This window comes from Macrobrachium nipponense, chromosome 1, assembly GCF_015104395.2.
Source record: "Macrobrachium nipponense isolate FS-2020 chromosome 1, ASM1510439v2, whole genome shotgun sequence".
Taxonomy (NCBI): domain Eukaryota; kingdom Metazoa; phylum Arthropoda; class Malacostraca; order Decapoda; family Palaemonidae; genus Macrobrachium; species Macrobrachium nipponense.
Window position 1 is genome coordinate 77,882,742 of NC_087200.1, and position 20,204 is coordinate 77,902,945.

The following is a 20,204-nucleotide window of genomic DNA, read 5'->3' on the forward strand; positions in this document are numbered from 1 at the left end:
GTTCCTGTCTCTACAGGAGCAACCAGCTCAGCAGTGGCAAGTCGTGATCGGTCACCTGTCGTCTCTCGAAAAGCTAGTTCCTCACGGGCGTCTTCACTTGTAGTCTCTTCAGTGGAGACTAAAGGAGTGTTGGTCACAGGCAAGGGACCCTCCCTTCTTCCCCGTGTCTCTCACGTAGGAGGTGAGGCAGGACCTAGCCTGGTGGCTGGACAACGGGAACCTCGTAAGAAGAGTGCCTCTTCGCACTACCCCCCCCCCGGAGATGCTGCTCTTCTCGGACACATTGACCGAGGGATGGGGCGCACACCTGGAGGAGTTGCTGACTGCAGGTGTGTGGGACCATCGCGACAAACACATTCACATCAACATCCTGGAGCTCAAGGCAGCGAGCCTCGCTCTCCAAGAGTTCCGGGACCGTCTGGTGGGACACTCGGTGGTGTTGATGAGCGACAGCACCACAGTGGTGGCATACGTCAACAAGCAAGGGGGGCCTAGTGTCCCTCCCGCTGCACCAGTTGACGTTGCAGGTGCACGAGTGGGTCACGGCACACTCAGTAGAGCTGTCGACCCGCTACATTCCAGGCAAGAGGAATGTGGTAGCCGACAAGCTCAGCTGTCGGGATCAGGTGATAGGAATCGAATGGTCCCTTCATCCAGACATGGCGGAAAGGCTCTTCAACCTGTGGGGGCGTCCAGTTGTGGATCTGTTCGCCACCCGGCACAACAGAAAACTCCAGGTTTTCTACTCGGTTGTGCCGGACCCATGGACAGCTGCAGAGGACGCTCTTCAACATCCGTGGGACAACCTCTTCGTCTACGCCTTTCCCCCGTTCTGTCTGATTCGCAAAGTGATCAGCAGGGCACTGATCACCGTGAACCTTCAAATGATCCTGGTGGTGCCCAAACGACCTCAGCCGTTTGGTATCTGGACCTGCTGGCTCTGCTTGCTGAAGCGCCGAGAGAGATCCCCTCCTGGCAAAACCTCCTGTGCCAGCCACACGTAGAACGGTACCTCCGGTCCATCGAGTCCCTGTGTCATCACGGCTGGCTGTTATCCACCACCTCTTGCGAGCGAGAGGCTTTTCTCGCAGCGCAGCAGCAGAGATGGCTGGATACCTCAGACAGTACTCTGCAGCTGTCTACCAGGGGAAGTGGTCCGTCTTCAGCAGGTAGCGGATTTCCTCATCTTCCTTCGCCGAGAGAAGCTCCTCTCCGTCTCTGCAGTTAAAGGATACAGAACTGCCCTGGCCCTACTCCGTAAACTGCGAGGTGTGGACATCTCCTCTTCTTTCGAGATCTCCCTCCTGATGAAGAGCTTCGAGAGGTCTTGCCCACCCAGGGAACTCAGGCCCCCGGGGTGAGATGTGACTCTCGTCCTTAGGAGTTTGACTCGCAGACCCTTCAAGCCACTCCGAGAGTCGTCAGACAGGGATCTGACCCTCAAGACCCTCTTCTTGCTGGCCCTGGCATCGACGAAGAGAGTATGGGAACTTCATGGTCTTTCCTTCGATTTCATGGATTCCAGGGGATGGGGATCTGTGATGCTCGATTTCGTCCCGAACTTCGTAGCGAAGACTCAGAATCCTTCGGTCCCTGACAACTGGTTTGAGTCCTTCACGATCCCCTCCCTGAAAGATTTCACCGATGATGCGGATGAGATGCTGCTTTGTCCTGTGAGGGCGCTACGCCGCTATCTGAAGAGAACTCGGCACCTCAGGCCTGAGTGTCGACGCCTCTTCGTTAGCACCAGGGTTACCAAGAAAGAAGTTTCCAAGAACACTCTTTCTTTCTGGCTGCATGAGGTGATCAGGACGGCGTACGAGACAGCTGGCAGTGACGACACTCGTACCCTTCGTCCGAGAGCCCATGAAGTCAGAGGTATTGGTCCAACCCTTGCGTTCCGCAGGAACTTCTCCCTGGCGCAGGTTCTGAAGGCAGGGGTTTGGGCCAACCAGACCACCTTCACTTCATTCTACCTTCGGGATATCACCCACAGGTCCTTGGACGCTTTTTCCTTGGGACCCGTGGTGGCTGCTCAACAAGTTGTGTAGTCTACCCAGCACCCAAGCAGACAGAACAGTATCGCATCCTTGTGTGACTGCATGAATGGACGAGTGAGAGAGTGTGACTGGCTTCTCTTCCTCCTTTGTTCTTCTCCTCTAACTGTGGGCAGAGGGCTGCGGTCGTCACTATGCTGAACAGGAGGCCGCTGCAGGTCAGCTAGGAACTGTTGCTTTTTACTATTTATAAGAGGTACGCTTGCCTCCCTCTTATAAATCTGGTCCAGAAGTCCGACCACTGATCCTACAGTGCACACCCCGATCAGCTGGGCAGAGGCTAGGATCCCTCCCTCTGCTCTTACGACCAGGGAGGGAATCCAAGGTAGGACGAACGCCAGTCTGTTCATAAGATTCAGATTCTACCCACCAAGAAGTGAGTCTTCCTATTGTGAAAAGACCGAGGGTTTGTATAGGTATCGGAACAAATAACAATTTATCGGAAATTGTATTTTTCCTAACTATACAAACCTGAGGTCCTTTACATATAGTTCCACCTCATGCCACCCCTCACTCTGTGTTTCCTGGGCCTAAAGCAAAGTGACTCCTCTCCTCGCAGTCGAGCTGACTGCCAACTGCCGGACGAGTAGTTAACTACCAAACCCCCTTGTTCGAAGCTGACGACCGGTTCAGCTGCCGCTAAGTACCTTCCTATTGTTAAAAGACCTCAAGTTTGTATAGTTAGGAAAAATACAATTTCTGACAAATTGTTATTTTGAAGAATGTAATTCTTAGTCCGTAGTAGTGTATACCGCACAGGCAAAAAACGCACAAACGAGAGACCATTGAACTGGTATACATACATGAGTATTGGGTCAATTGGGTGTGCATTATGCAGACTGCATTTTATGAAATGTTTTAATATGATATCTAAATAATGATATGTATGTACATAAAGTGTTTTAGGATGATACTAAAAGTACGCTGACCATATCTAAAATACGTAAAACAATGGGAATATAGCAGGGTATGTTTTTGTCTGCGGCACTCGTACATATTTTGAATGCATACATACTAAGTATATTTTTGTGACTTAAATACATTTTTTGTGATGAAAAAAGATTTATTAATTTTCAAATATTAGAGTTATGTAAATTTTAATAAGAAAATTGGGTTTTCTCAAAGGATGCTGCACCCAAGCCAACTTTCTGCAGATAAACACCTCTCATGCCGCTGTGATGCCGTGGTAGAGTAATACCCAAACGAAATGATACTTGACACGCTATTGGCTGTTGTCTGCACAACAGCCAATCCAGGAGCAGCATTCATTTTCCTTGTCGCTCATTGGCTGTACACTTGGTGTTGATTTGTTGAAACCTGAGTCCATCTCGTGAAGATGGAATTGTGGGTACATCGCGCATCTCCTTCATCAGCTTCATTGCGTAGAAAGTTACTGGCATATGTGAACGTAAATGCAAAGCAGTGGACTCATGTATCAGCAAATATCTGTGTGCCTCATGCCAAAAATTGCCCCTAAGAAGCGCCCTGCTCCTTCTAAGGCTTCTGGCAAAGAAGCTAAAAGAAACAAGACTGCAATGAAGTTCAACGAGAAGGGGAAACTTCTCGATATGTTGAAGGAGGGTAAAAGTTACACAACAGTCGGCTGCCATTTTAATGTCAACGAGAGCATGGTGAGATACATAAAGAAAAAAGAAAGTGAAATAAGAAAGTGTTAGCATGACATACTATGGTACAGCAAAGACTGTGTCCACAGTGAGAGACAAAGCAATTGTGGAAATGGAATCTGCACTCGCATTCTGGATCAAGGACTGCAGGAAGAAGAATGTCTCTTGACATACACAAAAAAAGCATGACAGCTCTACCAGGAGCTATCAACTGCTACACAAGGTGGCGAAGAAGAAGCCAAAGATGTAGGGGCATAGGAAGTAGATGAAGAAGGGGAATTGGAATTCTTTGGCTTCGATGAACCAGCTCCTGAAGAGGAAGAGGAAGAGCCACAACCAGGGCCGTCCTCAGCTCCCCAAGGCTCTCAGGTGACCAAAGGATGGTTCTACCGGTTTCAGAAAAGGTTCCACCTCAAATCTGTTTTCCTACGTGGGGAAGCTGCATCTGCTGACAAAGAGGTGGCTGCGAAATATCCCGAGGCCTTCAAGAAAATAATTCAGGAGAAAGGATACTGCCTAGAACAGGTGTTCAATATGGGTGAAACTGGCCTGTTCTGGAAGAAGATGCTGTCCCAGACGTACCTTATGAAGGATGAAGCTAAAGCCTCCAGATTCAAGGCACAAATGGACGGGTTAACCCTCCTGATGTGCGGGAATGCAGTTGGCTTTATGTTGAAACCAGGCTTCATTTACAAGGCTGCAAATCCCAGGGCACTCAAGAATAAGAGCAAGGCGTTACTGCCCGTCTTCTAGATGCATAATCCCAAGGCCTGGATCACCAAAGTCCTTACGGAGTACTGGTTCCACCTGAGCTTCATTCTTCAAGTTAGGCAATACCTGGCTGATCTGGACATCGAGTTCAAGGTCTTGCTTATAATGGACAATGCTGGTGGCCACCCTATCTATCTTTATTACAAAGGAGTCCAACTCAAGTTCCTCCCTCCCTACACCACCTCTCTCCTCCACTCTAATGGATCAGGGCGAGATTCGTGCCTTGAAGGCAACTCTACACCGGGAACTCCCTCCAGCACCTTGTTGATGCAGTGGGCCGTGACAGTGAATTTATGTTGAAAGCCTATTGGGGTAAATTCACGATTGCCACTTGTCTGTCTGTCATCAACCGGTCTCTGAAGGACATGAAGATGGAGACCCTGAATGCCTACTGGGGTAAGTTGAGGCCGAACTGTGTCCATAATTATATGGGCTTCTCTCCTCAGGAAATCCAGCATTTGGACATTATTAAGGCAGTCCAGTTGGTGAAAATTCTTGGTGGTGAGGGGATCCTCACAAGGAATGCTCCTTGAAGTTTTCCAACATTCTTGATACAGCATTGGAGCCCTATAATGAAGCCCTCACCACCATGAAGAAGCAATGACAGCAGCTGCCAATCACAATGTTCATCACATGAACGAAGAAGGATCCTTCAAAGCCTCCCAAATCATCTGAAGTAGTGCCCCTTGAATCCCCTGAGTCAGTGCCTCCCAAATTGCCTGAGTCAGTGCCTCCCAAAGCATCTCCTGAAGGTGAAGAGGTGCCCTCAGAGGAGATTTAACTCCTCTGCTTAGCTGTGCAGTCATATCTTCATTATCATTCATCAGACTGCATGGCTAATTCATCATCATCTTTAATCAACATTTGTCACTGGTGAGTGCCCTACTTACATATGTTGTACTAGTGTAAAAAATGTTTTCAGTGTTCATACGTATTTTGTTCTCTCTCTCTCTCTCTCTCTCTCTCTCTCTCTCTCTCTCTCTCTCTCTCTCTCGTGATTTTATGTACATACAATTGTTCCCTCGTAAAAAGATACTGGACGTCTAAATGGTAGTAACTGTATGAAAGACAATGTGCATGACTAAATACTTAAGGGGGTGACTGGATTATTGTCACATGCGTAGCTAAGTCACACAGTACATATCTGTATTTATAACCATGAAATATAAGATTTATCTTAAAATAGTATCAATAATATTTAAAAGATTAGTATGAACCGTGATAGGGTATTTTAATGTATATTTGATGTAGGATAGTATTTTTATGGATACTGTGGTGTTTCCACATTCAAGATAAGAGTTTATAAGCATTTTTAGATGGTTGTTCTAACATTCGCCGAATCTAAACAATCACGGGGTTCTGGTGTACATCCCCTGTGAATGTGGGGTGACCACTGCGTGAAGGAATAAGGATATTGAGGCGCATTTGCAATTTGTGTGGAACAAGATCTGTAAGGTAGTATAGAGGGTGATAAGATTTTCATTACAGAGGTGAATTTGATCAGAGGATTAATAGAGAAAAAGTTGTAATGTTACCAAAGCAAAAATGATATGAATAGAAAGATTAGCGAGATGGAAATATATCAGCTTACTGAGGCAGCGGTTGATATTATGGCGTAGCCAGTTATTTGGTTGCCCAGTGACAGGAACACTTGCACTAGAATGCAACTTTGGAATTTTTTGTTTTACAAGTAATTCAGTGCTATTTTCACATTGTTAGTAGGATTTTTGTAATTTATAATTATTTAAAAAATTTTTGCATTTTTCACTCATTTATTTTACTCCTTTGCTGTTTCACTATTACATTTAAATTATTTTTACAGTTTCCATAGGAACTGTGTTATGGTGTGATAATCAGTTGTTTGTTCTTTCACGATATAAAACCCTCGGTCCTTTACTACAGGAATTACTTGAGGCATAGCCTGGACACGTCCGCTGAATTTTTTAACCAGGCGGTTCAGTAGTTAAGTACCTGTCCGGGCGTTGGTAGTCCCTCTGACTGGACAAACATTCCAATTTGCTTTCAGCCATCGCTGCTGATAGACATGTTCTCCACCGCTCTCTGCCCGACTGTTTACTACTGTTTTCTTTCAATCCCGGTGGGAATTTTCTTTGTTATTTCTTTATAAGTTATAATTGTTGTTGTGATAATGTGTTTGCGATATACTGAATCATGCAAACCCGAGTTGCAACAGACTGTGTCCCCTGCCCTTGGTGCTGGCCCAGTGATAGAGGGTAGGAAGTGCAGCAATTTCTGCGCCTTGTAGATCGATCTTCACACCCTTTTCCCATCATGCTGGTGGTGTGAGTAATAATTTTTTTTTGTGTGCGGAGTGTTCCGTTTGGTCTATGTCATAGTGGGGGAAGTTTGCCGGGAGGAGGAAAGACATTAGAAAGACTATCTGTGATGGGGGTAAGATGCCTCCTTCCACACTGAGGTACTAACCTCACCTCTTCTTTTGTATTTACCTCTCTCATGGCAATCGTCCTGTACTTGCTGTCGTCCCTTTGGGAAAGGCTTTATCATCTTCTGCCCCTTCCAACGAGTCGGAGAGGGAAGAAGGGGGGCCCCTGTGGTTCCAGACCTGGTGATTGCTCCTTTAGGGGCCTCCCCTCGCTTTGAAAGTACATATACTTCAAAGTGAGGGGCCCCCTTTATTAATATCTGAACTTTTTACTTCCGCAGGTGAGGTGTCAGACTTAGAACTAGCGCGGACTTCTTTGGGAATGGCTATCATTCCAGGCTTGCTGTTACACCTCATTAGAGGTGCCAGCAGCACACCTGGTTTGGTCTCATCACCCTACGAATGTATCGCCTATGGTAGTATTGGGACCAGACTATATCCACACCCTATCACTTGCTAGCTCATGTCCCGAGGTCTCCGGGAACAGATATTCCCGCTTGTTCCTGCATCTGTACCTGCACCTGTTCCTGCTCCTGTCCCTGGACCTGCCCATGTAACAGCTCCTGGACCTGATGAGTCATCTGCTGCCCCTTGGGGGGCCCTGACAACTCAACTGCAGCTGTCAAAGAGGAAGGGAAAGAAGAAGAATCCAAGAAAGTGTTGTCGTCTTTAGCTTTGTCTTCGTCCTTGTCGTCATAGTCATCACCTGCCACCTCCTCACCTCCCCCATCGGAAGCTTCATGGCATACGAAGGGGAGGGTAGCTTCTCATCCCCCGAAGAAGTCTCGTCTCAAGACTTATAAGTGTCTGCCTCCTCCCTTCGGGGAGGAAGCAGTTGGCTCTCACTGGCTCTCCCACTTCTTCGGAAGCGGGGACTGAGACACTGTCCCTAGAGACCAGGGCCTCGGGAGCCTCTGGAGCTCAAACCGAGGTTCATTCTCCAGCCTCTGCTCCCAAGGGTGCTGCTCAAGGGACAGATTATGTCAGTCTCTCGTTTGCGAAAATCTCTGAATGTACGACCACCTATGGAGGATTTGCATCTAGTCAAGGAAGGGGAGTATTCTCCTTGCCATGGCAGTGGCATGAGGCGAGAGTAGGGACCAAGCCATGGCTCGAACTCACCTGTGAAGACCAAGCTTGGTTCCTCTACAGGAGCCAGGATTGATGTCGCTGTTCTTCAGAGCAAGGCATCTGGAGAACGAAGAGGAGGTCCCTTGTACAGCCCTTTTTGCACAAGGTTTTCGACCTTGGAGAGGCCCTCACACGGCCTTGCCAGGTAGGGAGCCATGTCTTGGCTAGCAGAGGCGCTGCTCCCACCAGCGCTGTTACCAGGCCTGCTACCAGCACTGCTACAGCACGGCAAGAACCACTGCATTCTCCCCTGTTTAGGTGATTGTGCTTTCCTAGACCCACACCTCTGTCACCATTGGTGCAAGGGCGTGGCTCACTCCCTCCTTAGGCTACTCCGGGAGGGGTGAGGCGAATACTAGGAATCCTTTGGAGTGCTCTCCTCAGGATTCAACCTCAGGGGCCTATGTTCCTTTAGGGGTTTTAGGACTCCACCGGACATACGCCCGCATCATTGAGGAAGGATCTAAGGGATCTGGTGAGATTTTCCCTCGGGAGAGTTGATCGAAAAGACCAGTCTCTCAAAGAGCTCGAAGGTCCTCTACCCAGAGACTTGGAGACACCTCTGAGATTTAGAGGACTTTTGCAGAGATTGTAGTGCTGATACATCAGCATGACGATCTCGGGGAAACGACCACGGCCTCCTCTGTTGAGGGAACGCTCCAATTGTCTCGAAGCCTTTTGGAGTACCCAAGAGGGAACCCAAGGCCTCGATGGGCCTGCCATAGTTGAGCCTTGGCGAAGGTGTATTGGAACAGGTGAATGACCTTGTTCCTGGACAAGAGAATTCACTTAAGCCCAATCATTAGGACAAGCTTCCTCCTCTTCCTCTACCTGCCAGATGTGTAAGGTTGGTGCACGATCTAGCAGACAAGGATCCACGCTGCTATTAGCAGAGGTGTAGCGCCCACCAGTGCTGCTGCTAGCAGAGGTGCAGCTATCACCAGAACTGCTACCAGTCCTGCTATCAGCCCTGCTAGCACATGCCCTCGGAGAAGCCTCTACTGACAACCAGGTAAACCTGGACCCGGTTTACCTGGGTCCTGGTCTGTAGCTGCAACACCTGACGAGTGAGAGAATCTCTCTCAACAGGAAGCAGCAACACTGGAAGGTACTGCAATGGCAGCTCATCAGGCAGTCTTCTGGCTAGACTTATGATCCTTCATTGTCTAGACTTGCTGCTTCCTCCGGAGCCATAGTCCCGGAGGAAGACTCAGCTTTCAGGAGACTGTGCCAGTCTGGAGGTAGGGCTTTCCTACTGGGCACCAGACTGCTAACCTATGGGCAAACCTACTTCTCAAGAGATGAGACGCTGTCCTCTCTTGAGTTACAAGGTCCCTTTGCCCGAAGTCAGTACTGGTTTTTATGAATGGACCCCTGCTGGATTCCACCTCTCTTAATAGAGGACAGGTAGATACTACAATAGCCAAGCACAGGGAAATCTCTTGCTGGCTCTCCCACTTCTTCGGAAGTGGGAACTGAGACCCTGTTTTAGGGACCAGGGTCTTGAATTCAGGCCACTGGAGCTCAAACCAATGTTTGTTCTTGAGCCTCTGCTCCCAAGGGCGCTATGCTCGAGGGACAGGGACAGTGTTGGAGCCTCGTTCGCAAGCATTTCTGAATGAACGACCACCTAAGGAGGACATACATCCACAGTCAATGAAGGGGAGTCACTCCTTGCCATGGCAGGGACCAAGCCGCAGCTTGGACCCACCTGTCAAGACCAAGATTGGTTCTTCTACAAGAGGAGGTTCCCTATACGACCCTTTTCACTCAAGGTTTTGGCCTTGAAGAGGGCTGGGATGCGTTGTGTGGATGATGCAAATCCTCGCCAAGCTGCTGACAGCAGGGCTGGTAGCCATGGCTCTGGTTGTCAAGACGTTGCTAGCCATGTCACTGCTAGCCATGTCACTGCTAGCCATGTCACTGCTAGCCACGTTGCTGCTAGCCACGTTGCTGCTGGCAATGGCACTGCTACAGCAAGGTGAGAACCTCTACATATACCTTGGGAAAGTGTCTCGCCAAGGCGATCATGCTCTCCTAGACCCATGTCCTCGCTGTCACCACTGGTTGAAACAAGGATACGACTCATCCCCCCTGACAGCAGTGCTGTTAGGGGGTAATGAAGGCATCCATCCTCCTCTCCTATTCCCTCTACTTCCTTGGGCTACACTAGGAGAAGTATAGAAGACACTGACCACAACCCTATAGAAGTCTGGTCGGACTGGTCCTCAGGATTCTACAGCCAGGTCATTCTCATAGAGAAGGCCTTGGGGCGGATGGAGACCAGTCATAGACCTTTCTCCCCTGAACCGATTCTTAGCTAGATTCAGTTCAAGATGATGGAGACAACACGAATAATGTTTGCCTCTATCAGGGAGAACGACTCCATGCTGACGGTGGACTTGAAGGATGCGTATTTCCAGATACCCATTTCCAGATACTCATCCACAAATCTTCCTGCAAGTACCTCCACTTCATCCTCGTAGAGATGGTATACCAATTCAGAACACTGTTTCGGACACTTGACCGCTCCCCAGGTGTTCACGAAAGTGTTCAACCTGGTCTCGGCTTGGGTGCATTTTCACGGGATACGTCTTTTGAGGTACGTAGTATCTTGATAATTGGCTGGGCCTGGCGAACTCCCTTTCGCGGTTGATGCAGGACAGGAATCGACTCAAGTTTGCTGGGATCTGAGAGATCCTGATAAATCATGCGAAGTCCGATTTCGAGCCCAAGCAGAGGATGTGGTACCTGGGCATGCTGATATACAAGAGTTCCCCTGGAACTCTTGTACCAGCATGTTCAGGGGGGCAGTGTGGTGGTCGTCTATGAAGAAGTGGATGCATCAACCAAGGATGGAGCACACACCTGGAAGAGTTTCAGACTGCAGAGGTGAGGGAACTTCACGACAAGCACCTTCACATCAACGTCCTGAAACTCAAGGCAGCTTTCCTGGTTTTCCAAGAGTTTCGGGAACGTGTGATAGGACACACTGTGGCGTTGGTGATCAATGACACTGCAGTAGTGGCACACGTCAAGAAGCAAGAGGGACTCACCTCTCTCAGGCTTCATCAATTGACAGTGCAGGTACACGAATGGGCTATAGCACACTCGATAGAGCTGTTAGCCAGATACATTCCAGGCAAGAGGAATGTAATGGCAGACAAGCTCAGCTGTCAGAATCAGATGGTAGGGACCGAGTGGTCTCTTCACCAAGACATGATGGAAAGGTTGTTCAGCCTTTTGGGGGCGAACAGTCATAGACTTGCTTGCCACCCGGTTCAACAGGAAGCTAAAGACCTATCCCATTGTTCCATACCCATGGGCAGCTGCAGAGGACACGTTCCAACATCCGTGGGACGTCCTCGAAGTTTACTCTCCCTCGTTCTACCTGATTTGAGCAGTGATTGGCAAGGCGCTGATCACCCCGAATCTTGGAGGATTCTGGTGGCACTCAAATGGCCTCAGGCTGTTTGATATCCTGACCCTCTGGCTCTTCTCTCTGAGACACAGAGAGAGATTCCTCCATGGCAGAACCTACTGTGCCAGCCACAGGCCAAATGGTACCATGTCGTTCCGGTGTCTTCACCAGACCACCTTCTCTCCTCTCATTACCTTCGGGATATTACCCACAGTTCCTTGGACACTTTCCCTTGGGACCAGTGGTGGCTGCTCAACATGTTATGTAACTTACCCAGTTCCTTAACTGGACGGTATTGTATCTCACCTCATTGTACGGCATGATTGAGCACGACTGTGGAGTGACTGGCTCCCCTTTCATCTCTTTCATCCTACTCTTTCCCGTCGGGTAGAGAGTAATGTGGACCATTACATGCTAGACTGAGTGATCGATGCAGGTAATACACTCCTTGGAGTGACCTATTTATTTTCTTTGATTAGTTAATAGAAGTAATATCCACTCCGTCCCTTCACAAGGCAGGGAAGAGGGACCTGGACATAAGACAAACTCATAACTTGTATTTGTCTTAATGTCTCTGACATAATGGTTCTTAGCTTTCTCTTAAGGGGGACATACATTCTCCCCCTTATGCGTATACAGTGGTCCCCCCGTATTCGCGGGGGATGCGTACCAGACCCCCCCGTGAATAGTTAGAATCCGCGAATGTTTGGAACCCCTATGAAAATGCTAAAAACAGCCTATTTTGTTAGTTAAAACTCAAGAAAAACCCACTAAAAATTTTCATACTTGGTTTTTTAATAGTTTTATCACAAAAAGTGCATTTTATGATGAAATTCATCAAAAAAACCAGGAATTTGTGGATATTTATCATAGAAAAATACCGTGAATGCGCGAATTTTCCGCGAATAATGCAGGGAAATGTTCCCCAGAGAAATCCGCGAATGTGTGAGTCCGCGAATCTGGAGAACGCGAATACGGGGGGTCCACTGTACCTAGAAGAATGACTATGATCTTCCAGTTTTTTAGCTCCGATCAAAAGTCAGTGGCTGGATTCCCTTCCTCGCTCTTACAACCAGGAAGGAAATCTCAGATAGGCTGAACCCCATTCAGTTCACTGGAGATCACACAGATTCCACTCACCAATCAGTGAATCTTCCTATAGTAAAGGACCGAGGGTTTGTATATCACGTAGGAACAAATCACAATTTTTTAAAGTAAATTGTATTTTTCCTTGCTATACAAACCTGAGGTCAAGGACCAAGGGTTTGTATATCGTGTATCATGTAGGAACAAATCACAATTTTTTATAGTAAACTGTATTTTTCCTAGCTATACAAACCTCAGGTCCTTTACACTAACTGCCCACCTCATGCCACCAACAATCTGCTACCTTTGCCAAAAGCAAATGGGATTGTTTACGTCCGGTCAGAGGGACTACCAACGACTGGACCGTTAGTTAACTACCGAACCTCCTTGTTAAGAATTTAGTGGCCGTGTCCAGGCTATGCCTTAAGTAATTCCTATAGTAAAGGATCTCAGGTTTGTATAGCTAGAAAAAATACAATTTACTTTAAAAAATTGTTAGTTCTTATGTATTTTTAATGTATAGTATATGTAGTTATGACACTTTTACTTCTGTATAAATTTGTAACACTGATAGATTCTTTTCCTTTTAAACTTAAGTATTAACATGAAATTTTCCTTGTTACATGTCCTGAAAGTGTGAATATTTAGATATTTTTTCTAAGTATGTAGGAGTTATAATGAAACTGGTAGATTTCAAAAAGTGGTACGTACCAGTTAAAATGTGAAAACAGTTACAATGTTTATGTTAAAGCAAAGATTTTCTTTTTAGGTGTAGTTAGCCATGGTTCTCATGGACATCCTCCTCACCAACAGCACCCACAGACTCATCATTCTGCAGCAGCCCAAGGTGGTGGGGGATTATTTTCCTCTATCAAAGGGTATTCTGGAAGTCTTTTTAAGAATATAAAGGATACTTCCAGTAAAGTTATGCAGACAGTTAGCCAGTAAGTGGATTGCAATTTTTAGACCAGATTGCTTATGCAATGTTGGTAACTTTTCTAGGAGTATCAAAAACTTTAGTTCATGTGATGAAGCATTGCAGGTAAGGATTTGAAGTTCAGTTTTTAATTTTAGCAGTGAAAGGTGGCACATAGTTTTGTATATACATCAGTGATGATACATTTTTGATGGTCACTGAATTGGATGTATTCTGCCATGGGAATGATCATAAAACGTACATATCCCCTACTTTGAGACACATTTTGTACAGTTTGTGTACTTTATGCAAATTATACTGTATATTAGAGAGCCTTACGGAAGAAGCTTGAAAAGAAGGTTATTTGTTATCATGTTACTATTTATGGTATTTTCCTCTAGTTCAGTAATCATGTTTCCACTAACCCCTTGAAGTACATACCTATTTCTTTAATGTAATGTGTCAAAAAGATTCCAATTAATTTATTTAATTAATTGAAAATATAAGTTGTTGAGACACTATACGTACCTCTTAATTTCAACATAAAATTATGAATTTTAGAGACTCAATTTGAGACCATTTTATGGTCATTAATGAATTATCTCGTACAAATTATACCTATTTTGTTTTATCACAAGAAGTCTCATGTTTTGTTTTAGTAATTTTGAAAATAGGCATTGAATAAAAACCAAAAGAAAAGAAGGAATAAAACAAACAGATTCTCATAGTGTAAAAGAAAAAAATTATTCTCGATGTATCACAAAATGGTCAAGAGGTTAACAAAAGGCATGACACCAGCATAATAAATCAATAATATAACATATAAACAGTCTAAGATGACAAATAAAACAACCAAACTTACCTAAAAACAAGCACAAAAATATAGTTATAAAACAAAAGAACAAATTTTTGAGATCGCTAATTACTCAATATAGAGTCCGGTCCTGAATTGTGCATGTTCAAATTGTGCAATTCCCCTTTTATGTGGTCGCTAGTTCTCAAAAATAGATTTTTTGTATCTGCAAAGCCGTTCAAAGTCTGTGAGTCACGTGCCGCAAAGCATATAAAATCTATTGCCTTTTCAAGTATTTTAGGTTGGGGGGTGGTGGTTTGCTGGTATCTGAGAGAAGGGGTGGGGGGAATGCTTGGAGGAAAAAACTATTATTCCTCCAAGGGGGAATGCAAGATCAAGATTTCCTGTTCAGCCATTAGCTAAGACGGAAGGCTCTGCCTCACGCATTTGTGACATCGTAGCGCAGTGTGTATGAATGATCGGTATCATCATCATCGCCATACGTATTATTCAGGTCTGTGAAGTGTATTCTGACCATCCATATCATATATGCATCTGCCTAGAAGTTGAAGAGGAAGACCTATTTTCTGGAAACTCAAAAGCTTTCCCTTAAGTTAAGGGGGCCGGCTGGCTAATGCCATTTTTTAAGGATAGGACTTTGATATTCCTACCACTTAATAAGGTGACTTGGGACATCTCCAAACCGCATATGATTTTTGTCTCTGACCTTCAGTTTTGTGACGCCAGGGCAATTTATCCCGAAAATAACCATTTTTCAATTTCTATCTCCTCCCTTGATATTTAATATTAACACCTGGGATTACTACCATATACGTAGTATAGACCTGATGTAAACCTCCAATCAAGCAAAGAGTTTTTTTTATGAAAGTAATTTTTTTTGCTTGATATGAATTTTTCATTATGGTAAAAAATAAACCTTAAAAATCAGGGAAAAAAAAAAAAGATAAAACAAAAATTGGAAAAAAGGGCTTGATTTGATTGTTCCCTAATGTCTTTCTGAGTTATATACCAAATTCCAATGTTATAGCTTTAAAACTAAGTGAGAAGATAGATTTTGAAGGTCAATAAGTATAGTTTTGAAATACGGGTGTTCAAAGTTTTACTTCGTATTTTTAATAAACCAAAACTTGGTTATTTAACATACTGTAATTTAATCATAAATGATGATCCCTTTGCTCATATATCGTAGCCTGGGGCACTGCGTCAAGCAAGACGGAGCACTTCATCCTTAGCAACTCTCTCTCTCTCCTTCACTAACTCGGCTTATTACAGCGAATTTTCTTCTTCTGTATGTTAGCAAATGTTTTCCTTGTATTTTCCTCTTTGGCATGATGAAATTCTTGCCGAAACAAAGATAAAAAAACGTAAATGCAAAAGAATGTCAGAGGTAAAACTCGGTGTACTCTCTTTATACAAAGATTATTATGAATTTCATATTCCTTTTTGGGTATTATTAAACCAAAACTATGTTATTTATTAATAAATGAAGATCCCTTTGCTCAAAGATCGTAGCCTGGGGCACAGTGCGACATGAGCGTCAGGCAAGACGGGGGCGTTACTTACTATGCAACCCTCCCTCCCTCTCTCCACTAACTACGCTAATATCGCGTATATTATGCTATTCTGTAATCATGTTAGAGCAAATTTTCTTCGTTTGTATGTTAGCGAGATTTTTGCTTGTCTTTTCCTCATTGGCATGATGAAATTCTTGCCAAAACAAAGATAAACATACGTAAAAGCAAGCGAATGTCAGAGGTGAAACGTGTTGACTACTTGGGGTTTGTGCTCACACTGAATCGTGGTTACTTACTTGGTAGCTGACTGACTTCCCTTCTACGACTCATGGAATCTTTACAGATGCCATTGCACACAATATCTTTGATAATAATCATCAAAATTTACGATAACAGAAGAAATATTACATTTTCTTGTATGGATCAATGTTTTTGGCTTATTGAGTTATGTTTACTAATTACCCTGGAACTACGAAAGTAAGAGGAATTTTAACGAAATATTTCGTATAATTATTCTCAATTGCCATATGAAGCTCCATGAATTTTTTCATGACTGCATTTTTTGCCCTATACCCCCATATAGAAGGGTTCCGGCTGGCCCCCTTAAAGACGAAGGAAGGAGCAACTTCCATTTTGGCAGCAGTCGACAACTTGAAATCCGTCATTGCTGAATATGAAGAAACTGTCATTTCATGTTGAATTTTGAGTTTTTATAATTTCTTTTCAAGAAATTGAAATTGTAATTTCATATAAAATTTTGAATTTTCATTGGTTCTTTTTTATTGTAGAATAAGTTTATATGAAAACGATTACATAATGAACGTGCCGGACAAAGAAACAGACAGGCACTCGTAACCAAGTTTGTTAAGCCTAACGGGAGTGAAGACACTCAAGATCCACCACTCCCCAAAACCTCAAATGGTTCATAAAGCCTTCCTTAAGCAGAAGAATTCTTCACAGAGGATGAGCTAGAGGAGTTTGAAGGTTTTTGGCAGAGGATAGGTAGAGGAAATTCCATCCAAAAGGTTTTTTTAAAGGAAATGACTGTATCGTACAGTACACTTGCACCCAATGGTGGCATTGTTTACGTGTGGGAGTTTTCACCATCCTGTAGGTAGTTTTAAACTTTTTCAAGTTATTAAAACCTTTTTAATATTTTATTCATCCATAAGAACAATTTCATATTAGAAAAATTTACAGTATAGTGCATAGAAAGTATTGAAAATGGGTAGTATAAAAAAGTTTGACTGGTTAAGTTGCCGTTTCCCTTGGCCCAAATGGAATTATTCCCATAAGGTATGTGTTTCGAAATCTGCTAATTTCCAATTCTGCGATGCCATGGATCGACCAAATTCTCGCATAATTGGGGACCGTATTGTATTAAAAAATAGTAAGGGATTAGCTAACAGAAGACAACAGCAATGTAATAAATCATTATTACAAAATAAAATCAGTCTTAAGATGTCAAGTAAAACAACCAAGCTTAGTTAAAAACAGGCAAAAAGAAGAAAAAAAATGACCAGGATGACCATTGAAGTGCTACTAATGCTGTGTAGTCGGTGCGAAAAAACAAAAAGTCATTCTTGATAACTCACAACTTCTAGCGGCAAGTACCCTGCCAAACAAATGATGCAGCATGATATATCTCAGATAAGCCTTAAAACAACATTGTTGATCACAAGACATCTCACATTTAACTTTTTACTAGATATCACATGGTAAGTCCAAAATTTGTAGAACACTGATCACAAGATATCTCAGGGTTGTCTAGTAAGGGATTAAAATTTTCAGCATACATATATTGAAAATGCTACAAATATAATTTTAACCAACTGGCGACAGTCCAATGACAGGAAAATGCAATAAAGAAAATCGTAAACAAGATGATCTCGGTCAAAATACAAATCTCATATGTTACTGTACTATTTGTACATTTTATAAGTTGTTTTGCCTGTGTGTTGTGACTGAACTATGGATTTAACTTCCAGATGAATTGTTTTTCAGGTCAATGACTCGCACAGACGTCGACTTATCATATATAACATCACGTATTATTGCAATGTCATATCCAGCGGAAGGTTTAGAATCTGCATATAGGAATCATGTTGAGGATGTTAAAGGTATGTTAAAACTGTAAGGAGCATTTTGATGAAACTATTTTGCTATTAGCTAATACTGTTGTTTTCACACACTATATAAAAACACTGTAAATTGTATTCAGGGTACATCTGCCTTTGGTGTTAAAGTAGACTATATGAAAATGACAAAACTGCCTAAGGGATATTAGTGGGAGTTACTAAGTGTAGGAAATTTATTGGGTGGGGGGTTAGTGAGCAGAGCTTGCTTATGTGTCATGTTGTGGGAGGATAAACTTGGGAATTTTATCAGAAGAACCATTTCTTTGCCATTTACCTTAGATAAGATTGAAGAGGAAGACACTTTTTGATCAACATTGTAACAGGGACAAGATCAATGGTATCCAAGCCATCCAAAAGAAATAGGATTTCTTGTACACTTGCAAGTACAGTTGACTCTTCCAGGTTTGAAGAATGATTAGGGTTCTGTATTTTTCAGAGTATTTGCCGAGTTGTAGTTTGAGAGGAACCCTTTACAAAATTATTTAACCACTAGTTTTGCTTGAGCATATGTATAATGGAAAGTAAATTTAATTGTTCATACGCCAACAAACCTTCGGTCTTAACAATAGGATAATGTTCTAGTACCTTGTTGGATCCGGTTAAGTCGCAGATGAAAAGCTAGGAATCTTGTGAGATCTGGCAATGCATGCATATATCAGGTCAAGGACCACGCACCCACGCCACCACGTTCAGTCTTGTTCTTAACCGCCTGGGTGAGAGTCGCGGTTGCCCTCTCTTGGCCTTCTACCCGGTTCATTCCCCGTTTTCGCTTGTGATTGTGTTTCTGTGTGTGTGTGTGCTTGTATTATGGCTTCATCTGCTCCTTCTTGGCCTCGCCAACATATGTGCCTGGGAAATCAAGGATTTCCGTGTTCTCGTTTGCTGGCTTCTTCAGTGACAGACCCACACTCCACATGCAGTAGGTGTTGTTCTAATGTTTGTATCAAAACGAATCCCTGCCCTGAATGTCGTGTGTGGCCTAGAGAGCGTGGAAGTTATTTTATGGTAAGAGGGACCATCGTGGAGTTTCACCCTTCCTTCGTGGGAGGGGTTTTCATCTCCTTGCCCCGTTGCTTCGTCTTTGCTGCAGTCACACCCCATGCTAGTGTTGTGCCTTTGTCTCCTTCCTTTTCTTCCATTGATATGTCGTTGGAAATATCAGGAGGCCCTCAGGCTTATTTATAGTGTAATGTCGCCCCCCCTTCCTCTGGAGTTAATTTACTTCTGCGAGTGAGGAGGCTTTTTCATCAGTTTCTTTGATTTCAAATTCAGAGGGATCCAAAATGGCGAAGCTCTGGGGTTCGCTTGGGCTATGGGGTCCACCCTCCTTAGAGGGTTTGCTGACGCACTTCATGGATGCTCGCCTCCCCCCTCAGGCTACCCAAGCACTACCCCCTCCTCCTGGCCTCATCTTCATTGGTAGCCAGGGTCAGCCATATTGTATTGCTCTCCCAGTGATGCTTGCCGCTTCTTTGGGTCAGGGAGAAGCTGTGACGTCAGCGCCACTAGTGATGTCACTGCCATCGATGATGTCACTCCCAGTTCCCTCTGCTGCGCTGCCTTGCTCTTCTGTGTCGTCATCGGTTGCTCCCGTGATGTCATTGCTGCCATCCAGTACACTCCATCTCCCTTCTGTGTCGTCTGCTGATCCGTCTGAGGCTTTATGTCAGGCGGTTCTTAAGAGGTTGGACTTTTTTTAAGATAGGTTTGCTGCCATGTCAGCTGGGAAGTCTGGGAGCAAGCGTGTTGTGTCGCCCCCCACCCCCTCCTCCTGCCAAGAGGATGTGTAAGGAGTCAGTGCTGTCATCCTCTCCTTCTCCCCCATCTGCGCTGCGTCGGCGTATCAAGCTTTGGAAGGTTAAGGACTTTGCCTTTTCTTCGTCTACGAGGAGTGGCATGCCTTTGTTCCTGATAGTGTTAGTGTTTCATCCCCTGTGCAATCTGCAGTGGCTGCTTTGCCCTCTGCTTTGTCCTCACATGTTCGTGAGCAAGTTGCTGATTCTTCCGCTTCTTCGGCACCAGGGCCTATTTGTCACCGTAAGGATCTCAAGGCGCCTGTGAAAAGATCAAAGGTTGTGAACGCGGAAGTAGTGCAGCCAGAGTGTTCGTCTCCCCCTTCCCTTGATGCTGTCCAGGGTTTGACTTCGAGGAATTCTTGTTCTTTATCAAGTGTTTGAGACGCTTCTCCTTCGAACGTACATGCGTCTGCCCCATACGGATGCATACGTGGCCACATACATGAGTCATTGATTGGGAGTGTGCGTTGTAATTGCAGGAGTTGGTGCTTGGCTCCAGCCCAGACAGGTTGGCTGGCACTTTGGGCTGTT

At 44.6% G+C, this 20,204-nt stretch overlaps 1 protein-coding gene across 1 annotated transcript in view; it reads left to right on the forward strand.

Annotated features, from left to right (window-relative positions):
• Positions 1-20,204, forward strand: part of LOC135218836 (cyclin-G-associated kinase-like) — a gene marked incomplete in the record, with an annotated part of 495,799 nt that overhangs the window by 162,198 nt on the left and 313,397 nt on the right. The window contains 2 exon segments of the mRNA XM_064255283.1: positions 13,265-13,439; positions 17,744-17,859. Coding sequence (XP_064111353.1) covers positions 13,265-13,439; positions 17,744-17,859 — 291 coding nt within the window.